We start from the raw sequence: 22,690 nt of genomic DNA, 5'->3' as shown, positions 1-22,690 counted from the left end.
AAACAAACATCACTACTGCAGCAAAAACATTTTTTCCCTTTATGTTTTTTATTATTGTTATTTATTAATTACAGTTTATTTAAATAAATATTAATATAATACTGTTAAATGAATATGAGATAACTAAGATCCCCTATAAAAAAATAGTGGGACGATTAATATCATATGTTCACTAATAGCTATTATTTTAAAAACAAACATTCCGTAAAACGCAAAAAATATATGTACATGACAATCAAAATATAATAATGTTTTGCAGTTCAACTTGTGAATTTTAACAATAAGTATGACTATATAATATATTTCACCATATCGATCTTGAAGTGAAGAGTCGTAAAATTTTGAGGATGGTCGGGAAAAGGATTTGTTACTTACGTGATTACGTATCGCTCAACACCATGTGGTATTTTCATACCACTATATTGATGACGCATCGCTACGACACACTGGTATTTTTCATACCACTATACATTAAAGTTAAAATGATCATATTATATTATTGTTTTCACGAAGAAATAATTATATAAAGAAAATTATTGAGTAATTTTTGCCGTCAGCAGTCAGAAAATCACGAGCATGGTAACGTTCAAAACTAGTGCCATACCGGCATATGTCTATAAATAGAACAGAAGCAGAGGGCATTCATTGGATAACAGATCTCCATGGCTACCAACCAACCAATCAGGTGTTAGTTATACTACTCTGTGAATTTCTTAGAATGAACGAAGCTAACGATGATGTGTGTGTTTTGCATACAATACGTAGTTTTAGTTTTTATTAGTGTAAGTATTTTACTGATTACATGAAGAATAGAATGATTCCTTCTCATTATTTTGAATGCAAAATGGTTTGAAGATTCTTCCGCAAAAAGAAAAGAAAAACAATTTCTTTAGAAGATGATACCTATTTACTAATGCGGTTGACATAGCTTCAAAACAAAATTCAGCTCTTTAATCTCTGGAAAAATGTTAATCTTTCTGTCTGCTGGTCACAACCTTTATATCCCCAGCGACTAACAACAACTGTTTTGGTCCTCCCACGTGTTTGATCGCATCTCTGCCAAATTTATAACAACAACAGAGATAAAACCATTTCTCCCATTACAGATATCAAATATTATCTTTTCCGTTACGCAGAATTCTAAATAAATTACGTAAGTTCACGATTGATAAAGTTTTTTTATGTAATAACAAGAAACGGAGTCAGATTTTCTATACCATGGTATCTCATTTTGGTGCTGTTGCGAATATTTCAACCAGTTCCACGTGCCTTTAAATCCATACTGACTGTACAGTCTGGAGGCAGTTCTCCCTTCTACACATATCTTGATTTCTTAATATCGTAGGTATAGAATAAATTGGTGAGCAAGGAAATATGAAATAAGCATAACAGAGTAAGTTTGACGAGTGAGAAAATAAACAATCGTATACAAACAGATTCTCTCTCTCTCTCTCTCTCTCTCTCTCTCTCTCTCTCTCTCTCTCTCTCTCTCTCTCTCTCTGACAAAATAATAGATAAGAAACAATGATGAATATTGCTTGAATGCAATATGGCAAAGTTTTGGCCTGACTGAAGTGTGGAGTGACTTTGACACCGACTACAAGTTATTCCTGGTCATCTCACAGCCATGGATAGACATCAACTTCACAGCCGAGAAAAGGCAATCGTATACAAAATAATTAGGTATGGAAAATGCGAAATGCGGGCCTATGTTGTCCCATAAAAAAAGCTCTCGCTTGGACAGCTGAGGATTTAGGAGAGAGAGAGAGAGAGAGAGAGAGAGAGAGAGAGAGAGAGAGAGAGAGAGAGAGAGAGAGAGAGAGGCCGAATAGGAAGGAGATTAAAGTACCTGGGAATGAAAACCCCTTATAATCTTATAATTATAGCCTCGGGGTTTGTCTCAAGGACATTCAAAGGTCTGTCAAACACGGGCAGTTGTTATTGTAAAATTAGCATAAGGGCAGATCTTTAAAAGCCACGCCAGAGAGCTCGCCACGGTGGCAAGACTATACCTTCCATATGAAGATGAAATGATCAAAGATCTGGAAGATGACGAATATGACTGCCTTGATGGCGAAGAATTCAGAGCAGTATTTGATGATACGGACACGGAGAGCGACTTTGGAGGATTTTAGTTTATTAATTTTATGCATTTTTTTTTTACTTTAATAAATTTTCACTTGACTGCGTATCCTAAAATAAAAATAATAGTTCAAGTAACAAATGTTTCTTTTACCGAGTAAAACAAAAAGTAAAAATTCCTTCAGTATTGTGCCTTAATCAACTGATTTGGAAATTATAGATGGTTAGACTAGAATAGTTAGTTAAACATGCCGTATAAACCAAAATAATGCAAATGGCGCACGATCACTCTTTTGTATTTTAAAATACAATAGTAATATGAGAATGCATACAATATCACGGATGGATAGTGAAGTACAAGTAAAGCATGACTTTTTAAAAGATCTACTGTTTTCCTCCGGTAGTAACTATCGCAATCTGCCGATTTGGGAAAGCATAGAAGGTACGCTAATTTTATACCGCGTGTATGATGCGACCCCTTTAAAATTAGCTTCAAAATTAGGTTTCAAAAGTCGCATGATATGCGAGTATATACGGTATATACCTTTAAGGGTACTAATGTTTAAGATTATACTTTAAAATTACATTAATACAATCTCTAAGATTAATACAGTAATATAATATGATATAATAATTTGAGGTAAATTTGATGTAGTATGTTACATAAGGTATACATTTGGTGTTTCTCATTTCTCGTTTTTTCTCTCTCTCTCTCTCTCTCTCTCTCTCTCTCTCTCTCTCTCTCTCTCTCTCTCTCTCTCTCTCTCTCTCTCTCAGCAAGAGAACTGATAGACAGACAAACAGATACTTGTTCAACCTTCTCTTTCTTCTTTGGAAAAGATATATGTATTTTTGGGAGGGGGAGAAGTGTTGCCTATAGAAGTTCATTTCAATCTTTTGATATTGTAAAGAGTTATTCTCTCTCTCTCTCTCTCTCTCTCTCTCTCTCTCTCTCTCTCTCTCTGTTATTGCCTGTTTATATATTTATAATGGTAAATGATTTCAGATGACTTTGAAATGATATTAATAATACCAATTCAATGGTATATTTGATGTAGGATGATACTTTTAAGTATGCATTTAGTATTGGAACTTTCAAGATAAGCAGATTTAAGCATTTTTAGAGGGGGAGTTCTAACTACTCACAAGTTCGAGCTATTCGCGTGGGTGTCTGGTACCCATCCTACAACTGTAATAGCCCACCTCTCTCTCGCTAGTGACCCACAAGAAAAGTGTGCCTGAAAAACCTAAGAGCAGTGGTCAAATGACTACAGTCAAAAGGTTTTATGATAAATTGCCAAAATCCCACCTCACTCCCAGCAGACACTTTCAGTAGCTGGGACTATGTTGGGATACTTTTCATGGGTTCGTTGTCTCTCCCCATCATACTCAAAACAGACTGAGGCAAGTCCTCAAAACGTGGCCTTGCACAGCCAAGTTTCCAAACGGCATTTAGAATGTATGACGAGCTTGTTCCAATTTCCATCCATAATAGATCCAATACTTGGATTATAAACAAATGAATGTTGTCAAATTCTACCTATAACATTCAACAAAGATGCGAGACTGACCTCACCAAAATATTGAAAAAGTTGGGGAGATACTTTGGCCTTGATCCTGGAAGGAATCTTGGTAATACAGGTAACCCTGACTCCTGTCTGTGTGAATGACAGTACACACAGATGCCTTGTTGACTGTTTGGGAGGAATGCCAGGTGGGAGGAGGTGTTCAGCTACTGTTAGGAATTGTTGTATCATTTTCCTGGAGCTAATGGTTCTCTTTTTGTCTTTCAAGAAACTCAAACCTCCAGAGGAGACATTTAGTTAGTTCTAAAAACACATGACTGCAGTGTCGTACACTAGAGGTCGGGATGATACGTACTCACCTCCTCTCAATATGGTAATGTTGCCATCCTTCGATGGGGCAAGAAAGGAAGTGGTACTTGTCTGCAATTCACCTTACGGGGTTTCTCAATGTAATAGTAGACTTCCTATCAGGAAAATGACAGCCTCAGCAAAAGCAAAGTTAGACAACCACTCTTCAGAAAATAGCTAACATGCTTCCACAAATAGAAATAGACCTATTTGCCAAACATATAAGACTCACAAACTACCAGGCAAGCAACAGCAAGAGATGCCTTCTTACAAGACCTGGAACAAATGGATGATGATATACCCTCTCCTCATGGTTCCAGATTTTGAGGGTGTTGAGCAAACTCCTAATCTACTAAGGGACAGCTTGCTTAATAGCCCCAAATTGGCCAAACCGCCATTGGTTTTTGTTACTTAAATAACAGGCGAAGAGATCGATTCCAAAACAGTCTGCTGTTTTATCCCAGCTAGTAGGAGGGAAAATAGTTTTAAGGATCCTCCTTTCTAAGCGAAGACCTTTGCAAGTGGATTTTTTAAAATATCTATACTGTGAAAATCAATTTTTATTGTCCTCTGGCTTGTTATTCCTGGCCAATAATGGGACTCCTTCAAGAAGGAAATCTATTCTAAGTAAAACTAGAATTAGCAGACATAACATTATGCCCAGTTCATGCAATTAAGGTTCAACCTAGAGGTCATGGCAGACATCCCAAAAGGTTTGTTTTTTCCTACGGTCTAGCAACACTTGCCACAAGCTCAAACAAATTCGACTATACTGTGTATTGGTAGGTGGCATAGATAGTCTTAACCCATAGGTGCTACAGCGGCAAATCACGGGTCTTCCCAAGAGGTGAGTCCAGATAGTCTGCAGTTATCAGCTGGGGTTCCATTTTTGGCGGGGTGCTTATAAGCAAAAATGGTCATTAACCAAAACTCGTGGTTTATGGTGTTTATGGTGCTGAGTTAAGGTTAATGGTGCCAATAACCAGTTATAGCGCCTCTGGTAGGTATGTTATGGCACCATAACTTTATTACTTATGGCGCCGATAACCGAAACTCAGCCTGTAATGGTGCCATAAGTTACCGATTTTATAGAGCTTTAAAAAACCGGATCACCATTAATCGAGTCTGCCGTGACCGGGGATTACCTGTGTGATAATTATTACTGGGGAGGGTTTAACAGTACTGCAACCATACCCAGCATGCTTAGGTAAGTCACCACAGAACTTTACCCTAAAAAACATAAGTTTTGCACTTAGTTTCTGTTCTTTGCTACCAAACCTAAAGGTATTTGGAATAAAGAATGAGGCCTTGAAATGAGTGGCTTGGACCCTCGGACCAAAAAATATTTTTGGGTGGTTATGATTAGAATCCAAGCGTTTTTCATATCCTGTCAATTTCTTCTTAAAAGCTCTTTATGGATGAGACAGCGACTACACTCTCAAAGAACGGGTTTTAACTTAGGAAAAAAGACATGGTAGGGTTTTGGGATATGGCATCTTCCTACATTGACCAACAGAAAGGAGTGCATCTGGTCAGATTTTGGTTGTATGTAAACAATATGACAGTGCACATACAAATAAACCACTTCTTCTTCCAGTTTTGATGTAGTAGGTAAACTGGGTATTAGACATTCACTGAGGATTATAGAAAGTGCCCTATTATCCTGAGTCCATTTAACTCTATCATGTGTTATGATGTTTATCATTACAACACATATCCTGCCATAAGACCAATTAAGAGAATTCTTTAACATTAGTCTGGTCACCATGGAGCTTGGATAAACCATGGAAAGGGTACTCCTTGAGGACTCAACAGCGACTACCAAAAATAGGATTTTCCTACGTCAAAACGTGTTTTCTGCAATGTCCTTTCAGCCCAATTTTAATGCTTTCTGCCATTTACTTTTCCCCAATTTCTGTTGGTCTGCTCTCACTTAGATGTCTAACTTCTTTAATTAAACCTCCTTCCATTTTCCCTCGAGAAAACTGTATGAAAATGTAGTATGTGGACTTGGCCTCATTAAAGATTTTTTATAATAATCGGATATAATCGTTTCAAATATTGAAAGATATTGTAACATTGCTTTCAGTCACTGTATTAACCCTAAATGGACTGGCATGTGTATTGGTGTCTGTTACAGGTTTGACGTTGGAGGGCTAATCTGGAGTAGTAATATACATGCCATGTGGTTTGGATGAATTTAGCTGAAAAGATGTTCATTCACTTCAATGGTCCATAAATAACTTCCGGCAATTGCAGTAACTCAGGACAGAGGGGGATCAGTGAGCTTGAGACTTGGTGGAATGTATTGCCATTCTCTATCCCATAATATCTTTTTTATTTATTTGCTCATGAATATATCCAGGGATTGCTGTTGGTTTTAGTTCATATCTTTTATGATAGTTTGTCAGCTTATAATTGTAATTTATAAAGAAAATTGCAAAGAAATATTAGTAAAACCATGTATACCTCACAAAAAGTTACTGAATCTCCCCATCTCAGTAAATCTAGTATGTAAAATAAAATTCTTTTGTTAAAAACAGGATACATCTTAAGTAAAAAAAAAGGCCCATTGAAACACTCTGGTTTAAAGATAAGGTCTGTATTTCAGTCGACTGACTCCTACTTTATCAAGTAGTGAATGAGAAGATTGTTTATGTGGGTCAGAGTCCCAGGCTCCATTGGAAAGGTTGATCCTATTATTGTGTTGTGTAACAGTGAAGATTCTACCATCTGACATTTGTATGGACAGCTGCTTTTGTATAAAATTCGGGAGGAGTTCCGATCCATGGTATGGTTCATATTATTTATGGGATGGAAAAATTTGCTGAACTATGATGTTCATATCTAACTGAGCTCTTATATTGAGTTGATCTTTCAGAGAGAGAGATTTTTCTGTGAATCTATAGTATGACTTATGACAATCCTAGAGTAAATTTCATAGAGCATTTTTACTAACCCACAGAAAAAAAAAAGAAAAGAAAAAGGAAAAAGCACAAACAAAGTTATAATCCCTCACGTGGATAATTTACAAGAGATCACACAAAACCTTAGGCCACTCCAACCCTTTCATCTACACTTATCCAAATACATTGGGGAAATCCTTAATTAACGTTTAGCAGAAACCATATTCTAAAAGTCTATGAAATCCCCTGTAGGGATTGTGATAAGTCATACTATGGATTCACAGGAAAAATCTCTCTCAGAAAGATTAACTCAACATAAGCACCGGTTAGATATGGACAGCATAGTTCGGCAGCTTTCCATCATATAAACAACACGAGCCATACCATGGCTTGGAACTCATCCAGAATTTTATACAACAGCAGCTGTCCATACAAATGTCAGATGGTAGAATCTTCACTGATAAAAGAAGATAATAGGATCAACCTTTCCAATGGAATCTGGGAATCTGACCATATAGACAATATCTTCCTTAAGGCAATGATGAAGCGTATTAAGACAGTTAACAGAACCAATGGCAGCTTAGCAGTGACCCCATGCATCACCTAAGGGCATATCTCCCACTATATATTTCTTTGCCATTCTCTACTTGATAAGGGTGGGAGTCAGTCCACTGGAATATAGTTCCTTAGCTTTGAACCAGTGTTTTAATGGGTGTTTTATACTTGAGATTACAATGTGTAAATATACTCAGACTTTGTTACTGATTTTATTATCTGGTATAATACTGTGTGAGCTGTAATTAGAATTTTACAAAATAATATACAAGAAATTATTAGAAAAAATATGTATAACTTTGTAAAATGAGTATATTTTTATGAGTGTCTTAAAAGAGGTCCCACACAGGGTTGTAGACACATAGTCACTTACAACTTCCCATGGACAGTACAGAAAATTTTTTAAAAATCTTTCTTACAACTATGGCCATTTGCATACCTTCCACTTTCCATTGATGTATTTTTTTTCTTAAATTGGCAACCAACCAAAGATTGCCCGGTCACCAACCTCTGTCCTCTTCATTTCGACATCTGTTGCACCTTCATGTCTGTCCTGTTTAGGGCCAAAACATTCAGTTTTCAGGATATATATAGATTTATTTACCTTGTGGTAGCAGCAAAAAAAAATATGTAAATATTTTTTATTGTTGTCTAACTTGAATTTCAGTATGGTGGGACAACTGGTAGTCCTGTTCCCTTTGAGCCATCTGCAGAAGAGATAGAAAAAGAGAGAATCCATTACTGGTATCGATTTTCCATCATGTATTGTGGCATGATTACTACAGGTAATTATTGTTTTGGAAAATTTATTTTATAAAACATGTCCTTTAATTTTTGTAGTTATGCACTGCTGTCTTTATTTGTGCTCAGTTGTATGATTGTTTTTCTAATTTGTTTAATTTGTCTTTATGAATGCACAATGGTGCTCAAATCTCATGCGACATGATTCTTTTTGTATTGTCCAGATTCTCAGACTCAACGTGATGTTGCCAAGTAGTATTAAACTTTTTTTTTCTAATGTCACACATCTTAGAAAAGTTTGTGAATTGACAGCTAGCCCTATTTCCCTTATGGTTATATAAATATGATCCTTTTATGCATTGGTATAATTTGTAATCTATGTGATTTGAACTGATTTTCTTTTTCTACACTGCTTAGTTCAAAGTGCAGTTTGATAAGTTAGCGTGCCATCAATGAAAGCACACTTAACATGCTCGGACTGGTTATGGTCAACATAACTAAGTCTGCTGCATTATGACAGTAGACGTAATTAGCTCAACAGTCATAACAACATTTTCAAAGTAGGAATATGAATTAATACAAGTTTTCTTTGAAAGTTGAAGCTTTCGGCTGTGTTTAACCCTTAAACGCCGAAGCGGTAAATAAAAAAATGACTCCCGTGTGCCGGAGGGGTTTGAGAGTAAGCGCGTAAGCGGAAAAAATATTTTTTTCAAAAAATCACAGCGCGCTTAGTTTTCAAGATTAAGAGTTCATTTTTGGCTCCTTTTTTTGTCATTGCTTGAAGTTTAGTATGCAACCATCAGAAATGAAAAAAATTATCATTATCATATATAAATAATGCGATATATGATAGCGCAAAAACGAAATTTCATATATAATTGTATTCAAATCGCGCTGTGCGCCAAACGGTTAGAGGTAACAAGTTACTTTTTTTTTCGTTGTAATGTGCACTAAATTGCAATCATTTTGATATATAACACATTGTAAAACGATAAAAGCAACACAGAGAAAATATTATCACAAAATGATGCATGAATCGTAGCGCGCGGATGTAAAAAAATAATTTTTTAAAAAAATCACCATAAATCGAAATATTGTTATAGAGACTTGCAATTTGTTTCAAAATGAAGGAAAATGATTGAATATTACGATACTGTAAGAGTTTTAGCTTACAAATGCAGTTTTCGACCATTTCGAACGAGTTAAAGTTGACCGATGTCGGAATTTTTGTTAAAATTTCTTCTTTTTTATATGCAAATATATAAAAAAAAATGAGAAATGCTACAACCTTCCAATAATTTTTGTTATATTGTGCATGTTTTTGTTCACATTTTCATATATAAAACTCTAAAAAAAAGCGTAATATGAAAAGGCTCAAATATTAGGAGAATGTGACCTACGCGTTTCCGAGATTTTCGGCCGAGAATCGGCGCGCGGACGGAATAAAAATATTTGTTCAAATATTCACCATAAATCGAGATATTGTTCTAGAGACTTGCAAATATGTTTTAAATTGAAGATAAATGATTGAATATTACTAGACTGTAAGATTTTTATGTTACAAATGCGTTTTTTTACCATTTCGTTGAGTCAAGTTGACCGATCGTAGTTTTTTTCGTACTTATCGTACTTTATATGCAAATATTTCAAAAATGATAAATGCTACAACCTTCCAATATTTTTTGTTATATTGTGCACGTTTTTGCGCACATTTCCATATATAAAACTCTAAAAAAAGCGTAATATGAAAAAGGCACGAAATTATTAGGAGAATGTGACCTACGCGTTTCGGAGATTTTCGGCCGAGAATCGGCGCGCGGACGGAATAAAAATATTTTTTTCAAATATTCACCATAAATCGAGATATTGTTCTAGAGACTTGCAATTTGTTTTAAATTGAAGATAAATGATTGAATATTACTAGACTGTAAGATTTTTATGTTATAAATGCGTTTTTTTTACCTTTCGGTCGAGTCAAAGTGACCGATTGTAGTTTTTTTCGTACTATCGTACTATATGCAAATATTTCAAAAATGAGAAATGCTACAACCTTTCAATATTTGTTGTTATATTGTGCATGTTTTTGCGCACATTTCCATATATAAACCTTTAAAAAAAGCGTAATATGAAAAGGCTCAAATATTAGGAGAATGTGACCTACGCGTTTCGGAGATTTGCGGCCGAGAATCGGCGCGTGGAGGGGAAAATTTTTTTTTTTTTCAAAAATTCACCATAAATCGAGATATTGTTCTAGAGACTTGCAATTTGTTTTAAAATGAAGATAAATGATTGAATATTACTAGACTGTAAGATTTTTATGTTATAAATGCGTTTTTGACCTTTCGGTTGAGTCAAAGTTGGACCGATCGTAGTTTTTTTCGTACTTATCGTACTTTATATGCAAATATTTCAAAAATGATAAATGCTACAACCTTCCAATATTTTTGTTATATTGTGCATGTTTTTGCGCACATTTCCATATATAAACCTTTAAAAAAAGCGTAATATGAAAAGGCTCAAATATTAGGAGAATGTGACCTACGCGTTTTGGAGATTTTCGGCCGAGAATCGTCGCGCGGAGGGGAAAAAAATATTTTTTCAAAAATTCACCATAAATCGAGATATTGTTCTAGAGACTTTGCAATAGTTTTAAAATGAAGATAAATGATTGAATATTACTAGACTGTAAAAATTCTTATGTTATAAATGCGTTTTTTGACCTTTTCGGTTGAGTCAAAGTTGACCGATCGAGTTTTTTTGGTACTTATCGTACTTTATATGCAAATATTTCAAAAATGAGAAAATGCTACAACCTTCCAATATTTTTTGTTATATTGTGCATGTTTTGCGCATATTTCCATATATAAACCTTTAAAAAAAGCGTAATATGAAAAGGCTCAAATATTAGGAGAATGTGACCTACGCGTTTCGGAGATTTTCGGCCGAGAATCGGCGCGCGGAGGAGAAAAAAAAATATTTTTTCAAAAATTCACCATAAATCGAGATATTGTTCTAGAGACTTGCAATTTGTTTTAAAATGAAGATAAATGATTGAATATTACTAGACTGTAAGAATTTTATGTTATAAATGTGTTTTTTGACCTTTTCGGTTGAGTCAAAGTTGACCGATCATAGTTTTTTTCGTACTTATCGTACTTTATATGCAAATATTTCAAAAATGAGAAATGCTACAACCTTCCAATATTTTTTGTTATATTGTGCATGTTTTTGCGCACATTTCCATATATAAAACTATAAAATAAGCGTAATATGAAAAGGCACAAATATTAGGAGAATGTGACCTTCGCGTTTTGGAGATTTTCGGCCGAGAATCGGCGCGCGGAGGGAATAAAATATTTTTTTCAAATATTCACCATAAATCGAGATATTGTTCTAGAGACTTGCAATTTGTTTTAAAGTGAAGGTAAATGATTGAATATTACTTAGACGTAAGTAATTTGCTTACCCCCAAAAAAAAATATTTATAATATATATATATATATATATATATATATATATATATATATATATATATATATATATATATATATATATATAATATATATATATATATAATTTTTTTTTGTTTTTTTTTATACGTAAAATATATATATTACATTCTTCGATTCTGGTACCAATACATAAATAAAAGGAATGCAGGTGACACTTCTCTTTTCGTATACAACTGAAATGTCTTATTATTATTTTATCATGCACACATTCAGATATATAAAAAATTGTAATAAATATAAAACTAAATATAAAATAAATGCAGAATACTCACTCGTAATCCTGACTCTTCGTTCTATTCTTGTTTTCTCCCTCCTCCATTGAAGAGTCTTGCATTTTTTTCCACTCGACATGACGAGGTACAGGTGGAGGAGGGAGACGCGCGCCCTTACTGCTGATGGACCCGGCGGCCCTGTGCGCCCTCCGCTGTCGGTTTAGGGGGCGCGCTCCAATACATGACCTTAGTGTGGTACTTTCGGTCACACTCCCCTATCCTGCAAAGAGCAACTTTGCAGAGACGACAGAAGAACCGGGTGTCTCTCCTTCTGCCATTCATATGGCACACCCGGCACCGTTTCTGCCTTCGCCCTTCTAAGGCCTCCAGTATGTGTTCCCCTGGCTGCAGCCGACACACAGGGTCCACTACCCGACGAGAAGCTGTGATGGCGGGGCGTGAACACCTGCTTCATACAGTTCCTGGGCCAGGGATACCGAGTTATAAAAATTATCCATAAACAGGTGATATCCCTGGTTACGGAAACGTCCCACAAGGTTGAATACAGTGTCACGCAGCGTGGAGAAGACCCCGGTATACACTGAAAAGTCCACAACGTATCCAGTGTTGGCCTCGGTAATGAGAAAGAATTTCACACCATATTTCTTTGGCTTCTTGGGGTTATACACTTTTATACTAAGACGTCCTTTGTAAGGCATCATCCCCTCATCCAAAGACAGGTTCTTTCCAGGAATCACGAGATTACTACACCGCTCACGGATATAATCCAACACTGTACGCACTAAAATGAGGCGATCACTGTTATTCCGGGGTATGGCCCTTCGGTTGAAGGCGTTGAAGTACCTGTCCAACGCCAGGAAATTATCACGGGACATAACGCCAGGCACATTCGGCATACATAAAAAATAATTTCTCCTCCAATATTGCCTGACGTCGACAGCAGGTGTCATACCAAAATAAATGTGGAGCCCCAAAAAATGCGCCATGTCAATGAGGTTGCAACCCCGCCAGTAATACGACAAGGTCGTCCTCAGTTCATACCGGCAGTACCGAGCGTAGTCCACCGTCTCGTGTACCAGGTATTCCAGCAATTCCCGCGTCAGGAAAAGCTGGATGAACCCCAAAACAGTCCAGGGGTACTGGTACGGTCATCCCAGGGGTTGCCGTGAAGGGGTGCATGTTAGGAGGGGTGGGGTCCTCCGTCCACCCCTCGTCACTCTCCGACGACCGACCTTCACCTTGGCTGGCGCGACGAGCCGACCTTCTACGTGCCCGTGCGCGCGCACGCGCACAGGTGCGGGCACGATGCACACTACCCCCCCCCGTTGGCCCATCACCCTCACTTAGGCCCTCACTTTCTGTATCGTCCTCTGCGATAAAACTTGAGCCCGTATCCCCACCCTCCCCCTCCTCCTCAGATTCCCCCTCGTAAGCACTGAACCCACTGAATTCGAGCTCACTTTCGGGATGTGAGCCTCGAACGGACATTTGGGGCAAATATTCATCCTCACTTTCATCGGGACTGATGTCCTCATCACTCGATGACCATCCGCCATCAAAATGAGGACTTGCGACATGTTCCCGATCAAGCTCCGAAAGATATTCGTCTATGTCCCTTGGTTGGAGGCCTCCCAAATGCCTACGAATGCCCCTAAGGACACCCACATGCTTCCTAGTGGTAACCAAAGGCATACGATGTGTTCCCGAAACACTTTCAGCCACACGTGGCCGCACAGAACGGCCTTGAGGCGCGGGGTCATGCTGGGTGCTTGGCCCCTCGCCAGCATCCAGGTCCAAAACTCTCCTTACACGATCCCTTCCGACGGGTAAAACGCGCCTTTCACGGTTCACACGTCGTTGAGACATATCTACGAATGTCCTGTAGCAATACAAATGCTCAAAGTCTTGCACAAGTCCAGAAAAACACGCTTTTCACGAAAGATCGCTCTCGGATGGTGCGCTACTGATGCTGGCTGGAGCGAGAAGAAGGGATATCGCGCATGCGCACCCGGGTCACGCTTCAAAACAAAACAAGGCCTTGATCCATGAACTCCCAGCATCCCCCAAGGCGTGTGATTCAAAAGTTTTAGGCTGGTAGGCCTATAGTATTTTTCGCGAATTTTAAAAAAAAACTTTCGTATGTCGACGTAAAATACGTCCAGTCGGCACCCGACAGACAATGTATCTCGACGTAAAATACGTCCAGTCGGCGTTTTAGGGTTAAGCTGCCTGTATGTTGCAAAATTTTTTATAAACCTAAAAAAATCATCTAAGCTCTGAGATGTAATCTGTTACCAATGAATTTATTTGTAGAGATTACTTGTTCTGTGATGAATACAATAGGGATATGAATTACAACCAGTTTTCTTTGAATGTTGAATTTCTTTGAATGTTGAAGTTTTAGGTTGTGTTTAAGCTGCCTGTATGTTGCAAAATGATTTATAGGCCTAAAAGAATAATCTAAGCATTCTGAGATGTAATATTACTAATGTTTTTATTTGTAGATACTACCTGTTCTTTGAGGAATAAAAGATGATGATGATTTTGATTATATGGAGAAGATGGCTATTAATCGAGATATCATAAGTATTAATATCAAGGCGTATGGAACACTTCTTTTTCAACTGGTTTAAAATATTATTTTCTTTAAAAGTCCTTCTGCTCACTTTTGGTGTATAATTTATTCTTTCATAAGGTAACTTGTGCAAATACTAGTAGATAACCTCATTTGCTTTCTGGCCAGAAATTGTTAATAGAGAGATGTGAATGTTAAGTGTAAAGTAAAGAAATCTAATGCTTAGGTCTAGGTGAATATTTGCTAGTATGCCATCATATTTGTATCTAAGAAATATAACAAATAATTATCTATGAAAATCGAAATATTCCTCTAACACATAAAAACTAAATGTGTTCAAAATAATTTAATTGTCACTACTCATTGTAGACCTACTTATGTTACACCAGGTGGTGGTTGTTGCTCCAACAATAATGGTGCATCACACACACTCCCCTCACATGTTGATATTGGTGGGCACATTCTACTTTTGTATATACATTTTTAGTTTTTTTCAGCGTTGAGGTGTAAAAGCAATCAAATAGGACCATTTCAAATTTTATGCTTGCATTAGAAGCATTATTAATGTTATGACAATTTTTTTCATTTTTTTTATTTAACCTTTGAACTGATTTGATGATGACTTGGTTTGGTCAAATGCTTCAGCAATGTGTGAACAAAAGATTTGAAAATGTTTTGTAAGTTTTTCTGAAATTTGGCTACACGTGACATTTTCTTACATTTTTTAAATATATGACAGATTTCACTCTTATGAAACATATTATGGCCTTATTGTATGCAATAATTGTGTTTTTGCACTGAAATAATAGATAAATATAAAGCATCTGAGATTGCCAGTTAGTGAATTTATAGTAAAATCCTATGGAGTTATGTCGCGTGAGATTTGAGCATCACTGTACATAGTTTAATGTTTACAATGTTTAGCTGGCTAAATTTAATAGTATTTGAAATGAACCTTACCTCTCCAGTATATAGCTTTTACTTCCACTCCAGGGGTAGTTCAACAGATTGAAACAATAAATGAGAACACTTGGTTTTCTATGAATATCCATCTTCTTCCCCCACTCCCCCATTAGGGGACCAATAGGTACAATCACATGCAGCTGGTCAGTCTACTCCTGTTCCTGGTTTCAGTAGGAGACAGAGATTAAATGAACTCAGGTTTTCTGTTGGTTTGTTTTTGGATGTTCTTTTATTTTATTTTGAATATTCATTTGGTAAGAACCTGTAAAGCAAGAGTTGCTGTAATAGGCTTTTTTGAGTTTTATTGACACTCATGATATCTTTTTGCTGAGGGAAGGATAATGATTGTGAATCATAGTTTAACAAAAGGCAGAAATTGATTACAAGTGAAATAACTGGTTAGGTGCTCTGCGTCTCTTTGATCTGTTGCTCCAATTGAGCTTCCCATCAATTCAGGATATTAGATTTAGTAGGGTAGAGTCATTTTTTATGTTCACTTGGTGAAAGTTTCACAGGATACATATTAATTTTTCTTTTCTTTGCTTTGCTACACTCCTGAGAGTCTTGTCAAGTGTGGGGTTTTTCCTTGTGTTAGAGGAAGGATATGTGTCCCCACTCTTTTCTTGCTTTGTCCATGGCACATCCTGTCTTTGTCCTTCATGGCTTGGAGTAACAGAGGACCGGGACATGTCAGAAAGCGGTGCGGATATGTGCTGTTGTCCTCTCCCTCTGTTCAGTCTAGCATATGTGCTGTTGTCCTCTCCCTCTGTTCAGTCTAGCATATGCAGCCTCAGATCCTATGTCAGCAGCACCAGTTCCGATGTTAGTAGCACCAAGCAACATCTTGGGTTAGGAGCACAAGCCCAATATTATTGGCGCCAAGTCCAGCAGGAGGAGTGCCAGAACGTTCATTCTCCAGTAGGAATGCATGGATAAGAATGACAGGTGTTACCTGACATATTCCTTTTAATTTTACTGTATCAGATTGTTACGGACTCCGAGATCTCAGAGACAATGTTACGGCCTCTGAGGGAGGTCCGCTTCAGGTTTGATATGAGATAAAAAAAAAAAACTTATCAACACAAACAGTTGAAACTGGGGATACGAATATAGAAAGAAACACTAACACAACAAAGGTTTATTTACAAGCTTACTAACAAAGGTAAATGCAGAATGGTATCTCCTATTTACATAAAAGATAGAATCTTACACTGCATGAACTTGGGGAAACAGTGAGGTAATAAGAATACTTGCTAAACAGTTTGGCACTTCGTAGAGGTGGCTTCATAAATGTAGATCGGCAATTGAGGACGTCCTCTTGACTCCGTATTGCAGGAACTAGTCTTCTTGTAAGGCAGGAATTCCCCAACACCTGTAACAGGACCTTTTCTTCTCTGAAGTCTGTTCAACGTAGAGACAACTCGGCCGTCCACACCTGAAGACGACTAGACCAATATCCAACCAACTCTCGAACAACTCTTCTTTTGATTGATACTTCGTCGGTTCCTTTTTCTCGTATCTCACGGAAGATCCCTGCTGCTGCTGATCTCTCACTGATAATCTGATCTGTGGTTGTCTGTGACTAACTGGTGATCTCTCTTTTACGATCTCTCTCTCTTCTACGATCACTCTCTCCAAAGTTGGTTCGTCGTATTTATACGGCGCTCTGGGGGCGGAGCCTACGGCGAACGTCACAGACTCCCGAGGTTTCCGGAACTAATTAGATGATTCTAGACGAGGTATTACATCAGAAATCGCGGCGTTTCTCACGTAACGACGAGATCCACAACACTCCTGCCGATTCTGGAACCATCATGATAACAGGCATCTCCAACACATTGCGCTAACTCCTCCTTGCTGCCAAACTTCTCGAAAATGCGTTATCCTTTCCTTTAACTTTCTTTGCTATGAAGCAATTACCATCACACGCCCCCTCAAAAGAGAAAAAAAATGAAATCAACTGATTTTATTTTTTTTTTTCTAAAGATAAGTAAGAATTAAGCAGCAGGGAACAATTCTGCATAAGGATTTAACACAATCAAACACACATGCTTCTCCACTCACACTTATGCGTGCGATAACAGAAAACGGCTATTAGGCTACTCATTCTGAGAAATCTCTAGAGAGGCTACTAACTATAACATTATCCTTCTCTCTTACTTTTTCCGTTTTCTGAACTCTGATTAAAACTTATAAATACTAAAACACCTCTTGTGTTTTCCTCAAAACTAATCTCACTCAGTAACACTGTTACACGGGCGGAGGCCAAGGCACGGGGCGTTGTTTATGATTCTGAAGCAAATTTACATTCATTGCCTTTGCTCTACTCTTACCCACATTAATTCTATGATATATATTTCCCCTCTTCTCTAAAACTGAAAAAGGACCTTCATATTTATAAGGTAAAGATGGACTTTCTCTCGAGACTAGTACTAAAAGTTTATCTCTTACACACAAACTTCTCTCTTTGGCAATAAGATAAGGTTTCTCTTTAGTTTCCCCTTGACTTCCGTTCGGGTTTTCTTTCGCTAAATGCCAAGCGCTTCCGTTCTCCTCCACTAGATGCCAAACATCTCTTTAAATTGTTTTTATAATAATCAAGATTAGTTATGCAATCATCTCTACCCTTACTTTTAGGCAAAGTTCCAAACATATTTATCAATACATTCTCAAAAGATAAGTCTACTGAAGGAATATTACACAACTGAACTCTGGGAATTACTTGAATCGGTTTCCCAGCAATTTGATATTCATTACAGTTTAAAACATACCTCTTAAAACATACATCATTTTTCATCTTAGGCCAAAAGTACGTCCTACTAATAGACCTGAAAGTTTTATTTACTCCCAAATGTCCTTGCTCATCGTGTGCTAACTTCGAAACTAGTTCACGAAGCTTCCTAGGAACTACTAATTTTTCTGTGACTTCCCCTTTACTACCTGACTTCGGTCGAACATAACGACACAAAACTTCGTCCTTTAAACAAAAAGTTTCCTTACACACATAATCGAGATAATCATCCAGCTCACACTCAAAAATTCGGGTTAGTGTCTCATCCTCTTTCTGCAACTTGACTAGCTCATCCTTATCCAAAACATCAGAGCCTAATTCATCACCATAACTAGTACTAGATACTGGCACATTTACTACGTTACTCTCGACAGCTACGCCTTCCCCTTGGCTTTCACTGTCAACGATAGAGTTAGGTCTCTCAGCCACACTCATGCCAAGATCAACCTCGCTACCTCTATCACACTCGTTTGAATCCACGAACTCTTTCACGTTCGAATCCACGAACTCACACTCGTTCGAATCCACGAACTCACACTCGTTCAAATCCACGAACTTACACTCGTTCGAATCCACGAACTTACTCTGACCGTAGTCTACGTTTGTATCTAAACCCGACCTAGTTACTACCATTTCAGGCACTGGAATATTCCTCACAACAGGATTCACATTCTTGGATAAAGCTAAGTCATTACTGACAATAATGTCAATGCCTTCAACGGGCAAACTGTCCACAACTGCAAGTTTTACTTCTCCTGACACTACCTGACTTTCTAAATTCAACTTCAACAAAGGACAAAGAACACAAGTGTTAGGAAATCCACCTAACATGACTTTCTCTTCCATACTGATTTCTGCCCTGTTCGGCACACACTCTCTTCGAATCAGTGAGACAGCGGCCCCTGTGTCTCGAAGCAAGACTACTTCTCTCGAATCTACTCCTCCAAGAGAGGAAACTACGCCTTCCGACAGAAATTCGCCAAAAACTTTCCTAGTTTCTCTCATCACATCATCCCTACTTGACGAAAGGTTAACTAGCGATACTGGTTTCTTACCGTCCTTCCTTTCTGCCGCACAATTTCTCGCTAAATGCCCTTTCCCATTACATCGGAAACAAGTTAATTCTGAGCCACTATATGCCATTCTACTCTTACAAACCCTAGATGTATGACTAGGTTTTCCGCATGTATAACAGGAATAGTCACTTCTACTCGCATTGCTATTACTAGGACTGAAACCTTTACTGCTTTGCACTCTACCAGACGAAGGATCATTTTGTTTCTTACTAACACTCAAATTATGAGTTAGACTATATTCGTCAGCTAGCCTAGTTGCTCCTGCAAAAGATACTTCTCGCCTATCCTCTTTATAAAGTTTAATCTCAGGGGATACATTATCCTTGAAGTTTTCTAACAACACTAAGTTCTTCAAACTATCAAAATCATCAACTTTAGCAGAAGTTAACCAATCAAAAAACAGCCTTTCTAACTTCTTACCGTATTCTACATACGTAATATTTTCATCCTTTCTCAAACTTCTAAATTTCTTACGGTACGCCTCTGGTACTAACCTGTACGCGCTAAGAACAGTTTCTTTCACGATATCGTAATTATCACATTCCTCCTTAGACATGCAACTATACACAGTAAGTGCCCTACCACTCAAAACTGACTGCAAATATAAAGTCCACGTTTCTTTAGGAGAACCTACTCGTTCCATTAACTTCTCAAAACACATGAAATATGTCGTAACATCTTCCTCATCAAACTTTGGTACTAATTTTAGCACTGCATTCATACCTAACGTATCAGCTTCGTTTTCGTTCTCGCCTGACCGACTGTTACGAGTACTTTCCCTTAACCGAGCAATTTCCAACTCATGCATACCCTCTTTCTCTCTCTCTTCCTGCTGCATTCTCAATACTTCTCTCTCTTGCTGCATCTTCATTGCTTCTCTCTCTTGCTGCATTTCCCTCTCAGCCTCTCTTTCATCTCTCTCATACTTTTCTCTTTCTTTCTTCTCAACATACTCACGGAGATCATTCCCCTCTAGACCTAGTAGCTTACCTGACTCAACAAACTCTTTCACCATCTCACTCATTCTGATTCTTTCTATATCCTCCCTGTTTCAAACTGTTAAAGTATTGATAGCCTATGCAAGGTCGCCACAAATGTTACGGACTCCGAGATCTCAGAGACAATGTTACGGCCTCTGAGGGAGGTCCGCTTCAGGTTTGATATGAGATAAAAAAAAAAAACTTATCAACACAAACAGTTGAAACTGGGGATACGAATATAGAAAGAAACACTAACACAACAAAGGTTTATTTACAAGCTTACTAACAAAGGTAAATGCAGAATGGTATCTCCTATTTACATAAAAGATAGAATCTTACACTGCATGAACTTGGGGAAACAGTGAGGTAATAAGAATACTTGCTAAACAGTTTGGCACTTCGTAGAGGTGGCTTCATAAATGTAGATCGGCGATTGAGGACGTCCTCTTGACTCCGTATTGCAGGAACTAGTCTTCTTGTAAGGCAGGAATTCCCCAACACCTGTAACAGGACCTTTTCTTCTCTGAAGTCTGTTCAACGTAGAGACAACTCGGCCGTCCACACCTGAAGACGACTAGACCAATATCCAACCAACTCTCGAACAACTCTTCTTTTGATTGATACTTCGTCGGTTCCTTTTTCTCATATCTCACGGAAGATCTCTGCTGCTGCTGATCTCTCACTGATAATCTGATCTGTGGCTCTCTGTGACTAACTGGTGATCTCTCTTTTACGATCTCTCTCTCTTCTACGATCACTCTCTCCAAAGTTGGTTCGTCGTATTTATACGGCGCTCTGGGGGCGGAGCCTACGGCGAACGTCACAGACTCCCGAGGTTTCCGGAACTAATTAGATGATTCTAGACGAGGTATTGCATCAGAAATCGCAGCGTTTCTCACGTAACGACGAGATCCACAACACTCCTGCCGATTCTGGAACCATCATGATAACAGGCATCTCCAACACATTGCGCTAACTCCTCCTTGCTGCCAAACTTCTCGAAAATGCGTTATCCTTTCCTTTAACTTTCTTTGCTATGAAGCAATTACCATCACACAGATCAGCTTGGTATGAGTGATGTTGATTCTTTCTGGTAATATTTAAAAGAGTTATAGGCTTAGCTGCTTCCGACAGGTAGTAAACATTGACTAGTGGTACATATTAGCATTGACTAAAGCTGCCTTGTCAAGGAAAGTTAACTTTGCTTTTAGGAATTTTGCTCAAATCCTCTATAGCTAAGGATCTTTCATGGTTTGAGGCTAGTATTAAGTATTGCAATACTCTCCCTGAACACCTGAATTAGCCCTGGTCGCTGACCAGCCTGAACTATATCCCCGCAGATTTATCTACTAAGTGGGTAATTTTAACTGTCAGCATTATCAACGCCGCAGGTAAAATCTAGTCAAATGAGTTGGCAACACTGGTGCAAATACTGGCCACCAGTTGTTCTTTGTTTGCGCAGAGAGCAGGACGTATTCCTGCTCCCAGCGAATTTTTGGTCCTTTAGCTCGACCCCCACAGTATTTACCGAGGCCTTGATAGGATGTGATATCCTTGGCTTTTGTTTACGACATCTCTTCCGATTTTCCCCAATTTGGATCATATTTTGATTGTTTTTTGGAACTTCTCTGTTATCATTGGGAGGAGATGGTCGAGCCTCATCATGAAAATCCATATAATCTAGATTGATTATATAATCTAGGCTTGGTGATAAGTCATACTAGCTATAGTAGACCAAAAACAGTACATAGACCGAATGGGTTATGAGGTAGTAGCCTAGCTTGAAGGCTGCAAATTACACTTGGTTAATCCCATACATTTAAACGGATTTTGATGTAGGAAAAATCTATTTTTGGGTGAGGTAGCTGTGTCATCCTGATGAAAGGTTCCCTTAGGCAGCTTTCTAGAGTAAAAATACTGCTAAATGTACCAGAGAAAAAAAGGGTCTCTGGAGTTCCAACCCCCAGAATCCAAAATCTGGACGTGACCGGGATCACAAAAAAGGCCCACTATCTCAGAAACGCGAGCAATGGAAGCATATTGCGAGCAGAAACAAGGTCTTCCTTGTCAACAACTGCAGGTCTACTGCATGATTAGAGGTATCTGAAGCCAGTGGGAGAACCTTGAACAAAGACCAAATGATCGGCTTGGGTGGTATAGTAGGGTTAAGTCGAGGGCAGGCCTTAGATAGAAGGCCATCATTAAAATCAATGTTGAAACCATAGAATATCGGCCTATTGAGGGCTGACTTATAAGTGTTGATGGTACCAGGTGCTAAACCTTGGTCAAGCAGAGATTTAAAGAAGGAGATGCAGAAGTCCAGCATGATGGCAGATGGATTCTACTCATGGATGAACAATGAAAACTTCTTCCAGGAAGAATTATATTGAATCTTAGTGCCC

At 38.0% G+C, this 22,690-nt stretch overlaps 1 protein-coding gene across 3 annotated transcripts in view; it reads left to right on the top strand.

Moving 5' to 3' along the window:
• The window catches only part of LOC135201640 (palmitoyltransferase ZDHHC16-like), a 288,552-nt gene that overhangs the window by 130,744 nt on the left and 135,118 nt on the right, over positions 1-22,690 (top strand). For all 3 annotated transcript variants that reach the window (XM_064230731.1, XM_064230730.1, XM_064230732.1), the window contains exon 7: positions 8,085-8,202. In XM_064230731.1, the coding sequence (XP_064086801.1) occupies positions 8,085-8,202 (118 nt within the window). The remainder of the gene's footprint in view (positions 1-8,084; positions 8,203-22,690) is intronic.

This window comes from Macrobrachium nipponense, chromosome 28 (genome assembly GCF_015104395.2).
Source record: "Macrobrachium nipponense isolate FS-2020 chromosome 28, ASM1510439v2, whole genome shotgun sequence".
In the NCBI taxonomy this organism is placed as follows: Eukaryota; Metazoa; Arthropoda; class Malacostraca; order Decapoda; family Palaemonidae; genus Macrobrachium; species Macrobrachium nipponense.
Note: the sequence above shows the minus strand (reverse complement) of the source record. Positions and strands in the feature narration are given on the sequence as shown.